At 41.0% G+C, this 10,901-nt stretch overlaps 1 protein-coding gene across 1 annotated transcript; it reads left to right on the top strand.

Moving 5' to 3' along the window:
• The first annotated feature begins 364 nt into the window (after positions 1-364).
• On the top strand, positions 365-1,004 carry LOC141651872 (uncharacterized). The gene is made up of 3 exons (XM_074459563.1): positions 365-580; positions 665-817; positions 906-1,004. Exons 1-3 carry the CDS (start codon positions 365-367, stop codon positions 1,002-1,004), a joined length of 468 nt encoding a protein of 155 aa, XP_074315664.1.
• Positions 1,005-10,901: the final 9,897 nt, after the last annotated feature.

The following is a 10,901-nucleotide window of genomic DNA, read 5'->3' as shown; positions in this document are numbered from 1 at the left end:
TTGACTATCTCGCTCCACAGGCGTGGGTGTACTCCTACTTTCCGAGCCTCTCGCCCAAGAGGACGGAGCCGTTGGAGAAGGCCTATCCCGTCGTGAGGGATTGGGTGATGTGTCGGACGAAGAGCATACGTTCCTCTCACGGCGTTTACCGGCGGGATGTGAACGCTCTTCAGCTGGACAGTGTGAGCATATCACTTATATTCATTTTGCTTCTACATTGCTTTTAATTGATCATAAGAATGATTCCTTGTTCATCTTGTCCCAGTGGGTGCCCAGGCCTTGGGCGGAGTACGCTGATGCTCCTCCTTTCGTGGCTGAGGTCCTTCGACCTAGGAGCTCGAGCCGGCTGCTGTTGAGGACGTCGATGGGTCCTGTGTGGTACTTGGGCAAACGCTTGGCTCGTCAGTGCTCTCGGGATATGTTGACGGTTCCCATCGATCCTCCTAGGACGATGTTCAGGGAGCCTTCTGAGGCTGAGATGGAGACTGACTTGGCTGGCGTTGGTGGTGACGCCCTTCTTCTTCCTGGCGAGGACTACTCGGCGTTCCTCTACGGGAGGTTGGCGTACTGGCCGGTTGTGGTGAGCATCTTTACTCTCCTTTATTTTTGATTTTGAGAATTCGGTGAAAGATCATCGATTAACGAGAATCATTTGGCTTTGCAGGAGGTCGAGGCGGCGGGCATCGAGCCCCCAGAGTACCCTGAGACCCTTGAGTACACAGACGCGACCGGGAGGACGACGCTCTCCGAGCTGCGTGACTTCGACGTGGCTGTTAGGGATGCTGGCTTGGACGATTGGCAGCATCTGATTCGGAGGGTGAGCCTCTAATTTGCATGATTTTTGTGTAAGAACTCATTTGATTGAGCTTATTCAATTATTGAGAACTTCTCTTTGAAAAATGCAGGTTGCGCCGTCTCGGTTTGTGGCGTTATGGAGGGTGGCCAACCGGCTGCGAGCTACTGCCATCGAGGCACTCGTCGGCGGTCGAGGTCGTCAGGTATGAACCTTGTGTCTATTTCATTTTTGATTCTCTAACTTTCTTGTAATTGCTTGAAACGATTGACATGAGCCAATTTCGTTGTTTACAGGGGGACCGTGAGCTGGAGCGAGAGTTGGCCCAGTCTCGGGAGGAGACAGCTCGCTTGTTGAGGGAGCTCGAGGTTCGCGACGCCGAGGTTGCTGTTCTCGCTGCAAGAGTTGCGGAGCTGGGGGGCGACCGGCAGTAGTTTTGTTTTCTTGTTGGTTGTATCTTGCACATTTGTACATTTTGGACCTTCATTTTGGACATTTTGGATTTTGGTTGGGGCTCGAGCCCCCAGTTTGTTGTACATTTCCCTTTTTTGGTTGTATATGATGGCCTGAGTGCCTTTGCTGCTGGGTTGCGTTGCTTGTACCTGCAGGTTAGCTTTGAACAGGTTTGGTAGATGACGGTTTATGTCGTCATGCTGCCGAAATTTACATAGAAATCACGTAGGACGTACATTTGTATATACACATGGCCTAAATTAGCGCAAAACGAATGACTCAAAAGAATGTAAAAATGCAAGAGAAAATGCAAAAATGCAAAAAAATTGCCGGAAATGACCGGACGGTAGGGAGGGTTACCCCTAAAAAAAGGAAAAAATAGAAATCTATAAGTTAGAAATGAAAGAAATATATAAATACATAAGTTTTGAAATGAATTAAATGAAAATGAAAATTATTTCCTAAAATGAAATGAAAATTATTTCCTAAAATGAAAATGAAAATTATTTCCTAAAATGAAAATATACAAGTGTGGTAAAATGACGAGGATGCTGATATTGCCTCGAAATGCGTGCCCGCGGAATTAGGAAACATGGAATATGGTAATTTCCACGTATTTACCAAAACAATAACCCGTAGGAATAGGAAATTATTCGTTAAATAATTTAGGAAAGATCCAACGCGGAAAATCACAGAGACCTTGCTGAGGAAGAGGCGCAGCATGAGCTGCGTCCCTTTGAAGAGCGCGCAGTCTGCTTTGCGCTGTTCCCAGTGTGTCTGCTCCGCGATTTTAGGAAACAGAATTTAGTATAAATAGAGACGTCGATAGAGCTTTTATTCACACAATTCTCCCATCTCTTCTTCATCTTATTACATAAAATTCTTAATATAACCATTCATCATGAATACTTTGGAGATTCGCCTAAAAGAGTGGACCAACGAGTTTTCAAACATGGAGAAGTATGACATGGGCGCCTATAATCTTGGATCTTTGTTGAGTTTGAAGCTTATCAAAGTTGTCAAACCATTCTTGGATGCTTGTCTTGATTACTAGGACTCGAATTATCATGTTTTTACTTTCCCCGGAGGCGACATTTGCCCGTTTCCTGAAGAAATTGCTGCGATTGGTGGGTGGGATCCAGAACATTTGCCTGCCATTCCTTCTACTTCGCAAGGGTATAAGAGCAAATTTAGAGACTTGCTTGGGTTGACAAGGCTTGAGGTGGACCGTTTAGTGACCTCGAAAGGAGTGCGAATGTTGGACTTTATTGACCGATTTATTAACAGGGCCGACCCCACCGTTTCTTATGTTGCAAGGCGAAGGGCATTTGGATTCTGTTTGTTGCATGTATATGTCCTTCAAGGGCATGTTGATGAAGACTTGAGAGGTGATCCCCGTCTCCGGGGCCTAGTTGAGCAAATGGAGCTGCGCAGGAGCCCAACTTGTTTGTGTTTAGGAGAGATCCTGTTGGGCTTGGATAATAGGATAGCCAATCGTGACCTACCGTACTTGGGAAGTCCCGTTATTCTGCAGGTAAAAGAACTTTTTCTCTTCTTTTTCTTTTTCTTTTTTTTCGTTTTTCTTTTTTTTTTTGTTTCTCTCTTTTTTGTGTTTTCTTTTTTTTTTTTCGTTTTCTAATACCTGCTTTTGGTAGGTTTGGCTTATGGAGCGCCTTCGATTGATCGAGCCCCCAGTTCATGTTCCTTCTTATCATGCTCGTTCGATCGCCATGAGGACCAGGCTGTACATGGTGGACTTCACTCGAGTCTGCAATTATTGGGAGAACAAATTGAAGAGTGATGATGGCCCCTTGATTAGGTGGATCGTACCATGGTGGCACCTCAAATCTGTCACTGGAGTGTCTTCCTTGGATCCTACTCGATCTGTGCGCATTCCTGGCTTGGAATTCATGGTGTGCATCTTCCCGGAAAGGCTGATGAGACAAGTTGGACTAAAACAGACGATCCCGAAGCTTGACACCGTCCCGCAGACTGCCGTGGCGCTTACTACTGATAGCCGAAGGGATTGGGCTTTTAAATGGGCCCAAAGAAACGTGTGGTTCTTGAACTCTTCTGCTAACGCCTTATGGGTGTCGGATTCTTATCTGCGATGGAGGAAAGCTACTACTCCGGAAGAGCGCGAGAGATTGAGGAAGCGCGAGCCCGTTGACTACAAGGTGCGCGAGGTGGAAAAGGAGAAAGAGAAGCATCTGACTGAGGGTGAGGAAGAAGCCGGGTTTCGAGTTTTTCATCCTTCGAAGAAACCAAAGACTACTCCTGTCGACGAGATGGTGATTGGCAATAATGGCAAAGCTAGGCCTCGAGAAAGACCGTTGGTGATTAGGTCGAAAATTGCGCAAGAGCGTCCGGCTCGAGGCCGTGACAAGAAGTATGGCAAAAATGACAAGGACAAAGGGAAAATGGAGGAATAGCCTAAGTCTTTATTATTATTATTATTTATTTATTATTATTATTGTAATAAAAAGGTGGTATTTTTAGAATCTTAGCCTATTTTATTTTTACTATGTAACGTATTATTATTACTAGAAAGTGAATGAAATAAAAAAGGTTAATTGGTTATGAAACCGTTGTGATTTTCTATTTATTATTCTTGTCGAATTCCAAATGCAATGCAAATGTCCTTCTATTTACATCTTTGAAATAATGGGTTGTATCCCGTGAAGGATTGCCTACGTATTCATTTAGAAAATGAAATCAAACCCTTGCGCGTAGTTCGAGTAAAATGTAAAAAGAATAATTGTTCTAAGCAAGAGCTTGTAATGAACTTTAGAAAATAAGCATGAGCTTTTGCTTACTCCGAAGGTGCAGTTTAGTTTATTCGATGATATGAGGATGACAAATTTGTCAAAATGCAAGAGCAGAGTGACATTGGCTTACTTCAGCTTGGCCAGGGGCCGTTTATTTAGTGCCACAAGAGCGACACGTGAGGTTACGCGAGGCGCGTTTTTGTTCCTATTCTAGGCATAATACAGTTTTAGTTGGTCGAGGTTTGTTGGGTTGGAAAACTCATTCCCGTCTAGGTCTGTGATTCTAACCGCACCCCCTGGAAGTATGGACTTGACTAGAAATGGCCCGGCCCAATTAGGTTTGAATTTTCCCCGTGGATCGACAGGTAAAAGAGCTCTAACCGACTTGAGTACCAAGTCTCCTTCTTTAATGTTTCTTGGCTTAACCCTTTTGTTGAAGGCTCTTTTGATGCGTGCTTTATATGTTTGGACATTATGCAAGGCGCGTAGCCTACGTTCATCCAGGAGGATGAGTTCTTCATATCTATCCCTCTTCCAATCAGCTTCTGGGATTTGACTTTCGAGTAAGATATGCAATGATGGTATTTCTAATTCGACTGGCTGTACAGCTTCCGTGCCGTAAGTCAAATAGAAAGGGGTGGCCCCAGTGGGCGTCCTTACAGATGTGCGATATCCCCATAAAGAAAAGGGTATTTTGCTTGGCCAATCTCGATAGTTGTCTATCATTTTCTTGAGAATTGTGACAACGTTCTTGTTTGCTGCCTCTACTGCGCCATTAGCCTGTGGTCTATAGGGCGAAGAGTGGTGATGCCTAATTTTGTACTTGGTCAGCAGTTGCTCAGTCTCGGCTTGGAAATGTGATCCATTATCACTAATGATCTCATGTGTGCAACCGTATCGACAGATGATGTTGTTTTGTATGAACTTTGCCACGTTTTTAGCCGTGAGACTAGTGTAGGAAGCCGCTTCTACCCATTTGGTGAAATAATCGATTGCCACTAGGATGAAACAGTGACCTCCTGTTCCGGCTGGGGTTATCTTCCCAATTATATCAATTACCCAGGCAGAAAAAGGCCAAGGAGATGTCATCGTATAAAGCAATGAAGGAGGGACACTACAAGAAAAACTAAAACAGGCGACCGAAATTTGGCGACTGATATATTTAGTCGCCAATTTGGCGACTGATTTTAAAATTGGCGACTGATTTCAGTCGCCAATATGGCGACTGTCTTTTTTAAAAAGGGAATCAAACTTGGCGACCGATATTTTAAATTTGGCGACTGATTTTTGGGTAGTCGCCAAATTGGCGACTGAAATTCGGTCGCCAAAATGAATTTCAGTCGCCTACTGTTTTAATGGAAACCAGGCTGTCTTTTTTAAAAAGGGAATCAAATTGGCGACTGATGTTTTTAATTTGGCGACTGAAATAAGGGTAGTCGTCAAATTTGGCGACTGAATTTCAGTCGCCAAATTAAAAACATCAGTCGCCAAATTTTTTAATACAACCCAGCGCTCCTCTCTCCTACTTTACTCTTTGCGAAACAAAAAAAAAGGGACGAGCGATTAAACAACGGCGACGACACCAACGAACAACACCACACAACCACCCTTCCACCACCATCTCCACCGCCATTTCCACCGCCACATCCACCCTCTTCAATTAGGTTAGTTTTTTTTGTTTAATTTCAGTTTATATAGTTTAATTTGTTAGATTAATTTGTAGTTAGTTTGATTAATTTGTGGTTAGTTTGTTAGATTTATTTGTAGTTTGTATGTTAGATTAATTTGTAGTTAGATTTAGTTTAATTTGTGTTTGAATTAAAAGGGAATGATTATGAGGTTTGTCTTTAGGTTTAGGGTTATGGGGGCGCGGGGGGGGAGGGAGGGTTCGGCCGTGGGTGGGGTTGGTCGGGGGTGGGCTGTGGTGGGCCGTGGGTGGGTGGGTCGTGGGGTGGCCGTGGGTGGGTGGGTCGTGGGTGGTGTATGGTGTTGGGTAGCTAAGTGATACCGTCTCATTATCATTAGTATTAAGCTAAGTGGAACCGTCTTAATTAATAATATTAGTATTATTACTAAGTTAAGTGAAATCGTCGTATTATTATTAATATTAAGCTAAGTGAAACCGTCTTTTGCATTAATGGAATTAGCTAAGTGGAACCGTCTTTTGGATTAAGAGAAATTAGCTATTAGCTAAGTGGAACTTTCTTTAGGACTTGATTTTGATAAATTTAGTTTGATAATTCATGTTATTGATGAATTGAGGTAGAATAACCTTGTTATTTTTGTTTTTCTTTTCTCTTTTCAGGGTTGTCACCATGTTACGCTAGGCACCACCGTCACGCGTAGTCGTTGCTTCTTGTTTTCTTTTCATTTTTGCTTTTACTTGATTAGGTAACCTCCTCTTACCAGTTACCTTTTAAATTTACTAATTTTAGTTCAAATTATGTTACGGACTTTAGGATATAAGCCTTTATTATGTGGTTGAATTGGGCTATTGATTGACTTAATTAATTTAGTACTTGATTGTGTTGTTGTTTGATTTGATGTTGACTTAGTACCGTTCAAGAATTACTCATTAGGAGTAATTCTTGAATAGTCCCCATTTTGGGATCGTCTTTGCACGTTCAAGTCATTTAGGTAGTAAACACGTACTTGTGATTTATTAATGAGGAATGAGTTTGGTGGCGATCCCTTTAATGTTCTCCGAATACATGTATATGTGGAGTAATTAGTTATTCTACATAGATGTGTATTTGGAGAACTGAAGGGAATTGCTGCCGAATTTTTTCCTCATTAATAAATTACAAGTGTGTTTGCTAGTGACTTGAAACGTACATTGACGGGTTTAGGTTGGAGTGATAAGGACCCCATTCGAAGATGGATTACTTATTGACTATATTTATATATTTTTTTCATATGTTTATTGTATAATGTGGAGTATAATGTTTAAATTTTGTATGTAATATTATTGTTATTTTTTAAAAATGTTTAAATTATTGTGGGGTCTTCTTTAGATTAAAATGAAGAGATTGGAACGTTCATGGATGTATGAAGGAAGATTAGACCATTCCAATAAGAAAAGACGTCCTACCGCTAGATTTATAAAGGGTGTTAGCGAGTTTATTGAATTTGCTAAACAACAAGATGAATATGACTTGGTAGACAAAAAACTTAGGTGCCCTTGTGCCAAATGCAAAAACCTGAAATACCAGCTTGACATTGTAGTAGAAGAACATCTCATTATAAACGGGTTTAAGCCAAATTATTACAATTGGATTTCACATGGAGAAGCATATTCTCCAATTCATGAACAAGCTCACACCCAACAAATACAAAATGATGAGAACCCATATAGAGAGATGGTTGTTGATGCTATGGATTCCACTATTTTTAATAGTGATGACCATACAACTATTTCTGAAGAACAACCGCCACACCCACAAGCAAAAGCCTTTCTTGACATGTTAAAAGCCTCTTAAAAAACCCTTGTATGAAGGAAGCAGAATGACATTGTTACAAGCCGCATCTAGGCTAATTACCTTGAAATGTGAGTTTAATATGCCATTTGTTGCTGTTGATGGCATTGCCTCGTTCCTTGAGGAATCTTTCCCCGATGATAATATCATGACCCGAAGTTTCTATACTACCAAAAAAGTAGTTAAAGGTCTTCAGTTACCGCGTGAAAAGATTGATGCATGTCCTGAAGGATGTATGCTATTTTAGAAAGATGATGCTTTGCTTGACAAATGTAAAGATTGTGGGGCGGATAGATATGAGACAAGTGAAGGAGATACAGTTTTGGTGTTGAAAAAAGGCAACGGTAGTAAGAGGGCCAAAAAGAGTAAGAAACCAATAGCATGTAACCAATTGTTTTACTTTCCTCTCGCACCAAGACTTCAAAGAATCTATGCCACCAAAAACATTGCCGAACAAATGAGATGGCACAAAGAAAACCCACGTGCTCCGGGGAAGATGAGTCATCCTAGTGATGGGGAAGAATGGAAACGATTTGATCAGATGTATCCTGATTTTGGCAAGGAACCCCGCAATGTACGACTTGGCTTGTGTACGGATGGATTTGATCCTTTCGGTAATTTTGGGAGGAAGTATTCTTGTTGACCCGTTATGGTCACACCATACAATTTACCACCTTGGTTATGTATGAAAAGACCATTTATCTTCTTGTCACTTATTGTTCCCGGACCAAAAAGCCCGAAACGTAATTTGGATGTTTATTTACAACCATTGGTGGAGGAGTTGAAATATTTGTGGGAAGTTGGGGTGGAAACTTATGATGTGTCTAAAAAACAAAATTTTCAACTTAAAGCTTCCCTTTTGTGGACAATAAATGATTTTCCCGCCTATGGTATGCTATCTGGGTGGTCTACACAAGGACAAAAAGCATGTCCTTGTTGCATGGAGGAAAGTAAAGCATTTTGGCTTTCCAATAGCAAGAAAATAAGCTGGTTTGATTGTCATAGATGCTTCTTACGAGAGGGAAATCCACATAGGAAGAACAAGAAAGCTTTCACAAAAGGTAAAGAGGTGCTTGATGCCCCTCCGAAACGAGTGCCTGGGGATGAGATATGGAAGACGGTATGTGATTTACCATCCCCTATTGATGGTACCGAGGAAGAATTTAAAGAATTGAAAAAGCAGAAAAACGGTTGGTTTAAAAGAAGCATTCTTTGGGACCTTCCTTATTGGAAGACGATGTTGATAAGACATAATTTGGATGTAATGCACATAGAAAAGAATTTCTTTGAGCAACTAATTGACATGATCATGGATGTAGAAGGTGAAAAATGTGATAGCATTGCTTCTAGAAAAGATTTGCAGAAATTTTGTCATCGTCCCAAATTACACATTCGCGGCGATGGGTCTAAGCCAACATCCATTTTCACTCTCGACAAAGCTAAGAGAAAAGTATTGTGTGAGTGGTTACAAAATTTGAAGTTTCCTGATGGGTATGCATCAGATTTTAGTCGATGTGTTGATCTTAAGAAGTCAAGTTGCAAGGCTTGAAAAGTCATGATTGTCATGTATTCATGGAGCGATTATTACCCGTTGCTTTGAAACACCTCGTGCCGACAAACGTTTGGAATGCAGTTGTTGAGATTAGTTAATTCTTCCGAGATTTATGTGCCTCTTCAATATGTGTTGATGACATGATTCGTCTGGAAGAGCAAATACCACAGATATTGTGTAAGCTTGAAATGATCTTTCCTCCTGCATTTTTTAACTCCATGGAGCATCTACCGGTTCATTTGCCATATGAAGCCAAAGTTGGGGGACCCGTCCAATATAGGTGGATGTATCCATTTGAAAGGTAATTAAGATAATCTAGCTACTTTTAAATTAAAATTAATAATAATAACTAATCTATTTATTATATGTTAACTTTATTATTAATAAAACTCATCATTAACTTTTATAGGTTTCTTAATCATTTGAAGAAAAAAATTGGTAATAAAGCTAGGGTGGAAGGTTCTATATGCAATGCTTATTTAACGGAAGAGATTGCAAACTTTTGTTCTCTTTACTTTGAAAAACATATAGAAACCAAAGCAAAAAACTTGAATGTTGAGAAACCGGATGAAGTAGACGGAAGTTTACCCGAATTTTTTCAAACTCAAGATGATGAAGGGTGTTCATCAAAGGGGCAAACAAGATATTTGGATGATAAGGAGTATAATCGTGCCCACCTTTACGTGCTATCTAATTGTGACCTCTTGGAGTCATACGAAACACAGTTTGTTAATGATTTCATTCAGAGGACCAATTTCCATCATGGTTTCAGAAACATGTAATTGAGTTGAATATTCAAGATGATTTGATAAGAAGTTTGGCTTTTGGTCCTTCAAAAATGGTAAGAACGTGGAATCGATACTCGGTTAATGGGTTTAATTTTCAAACATTCAACCACGGTAAAGGTAAGGCTAGGTGCAATTGGGGGGTTACTATTTCTTCTCTTGATGACAACGAATACTATGGTATAGTTGAAGATATCTTTGAAATTAGTTATAGTGGACGTGACCGAGCTTATAAAACTGTCTTATTCAAGGTTGACTGGAAGGATAATTCTGTGGCTGGAATGAGAGTACATGAACAATACAAGCTTGTAGAAGTGAATCGTACTAGAACATACTCTAAGTATGATCCATTTATACTTGCACATCAGGCTTATCAAGTGTATTTTGCTACTTATCCAAGCACAACAAATGATAGAAATCAAAATGCGTGGTGTGCAATCTTTAAGACAAAGGCACGGTCACAAGTTGATACAACTTTTTTCCAAGAAGAAAACGTTTCAAATGAAACGCTTTTGTCTCCACCCGATGAAATCAACTATGAGCATGAGAATAAAGATGGTGAAGACATGGAAGAGGAAGAATATTATGATGTGGAAGAGAGACTGCCGGGGGAGGATGAGGCGGAGGAGGAGGAGGAGGAGGAGGAGAGAAGGGAAGAAGAGGAGGAGATGAGGGGAGAAGATGAGGTGAGGAGGAGAAGGGAGGAGGAGAAAAGGAGGAAGGATGAGGGGTTTGGAGATGAAGATGATTATGATGATGATGATGACGATGATGAGGATGAGGAAGAGGATGAGGATGAGGATGAGGATGAGGACGAGGATGAGGACGAGGGGTTTGGAGATGAAGATGATTAAATTGGTATAATTTTGTATTCCTCAAGAGTAAATTATTAAAATTTAGAAGTCTGTATAATTTTCATTTATCATTATTTGTGTTAATTTTTATTTGTATTACTGCAGATGGCAGGAGCAAGTCGAGGTAGGAAGCGTGGAGGCAGCTCAGGTTCTGGACAGAGTACGCTTCCGGAGGAGGAGGAGGAGTTTGTGCAGGAGGATCCGATGCAGACAGACGGTG

The sequence above is a fragment of the Silene latifolia genome, chromosome 4 (assembly GCF_048544455.1).
Source record: "Silene latifolia isolate original U9 population chromosome 4, ASM4854445v1, whole genome shotgun sequence".
NCBI classification, from domain to species: Eukaryota; Viridiplantae; Streptophyta; class Magnoliopsida; order Caryophyllales; family Caryophyllaceae; genus Silene; species Silene latifolia.
This window is presented reverse-complemented; position numbering and strand designations above follow the sequence as displayed.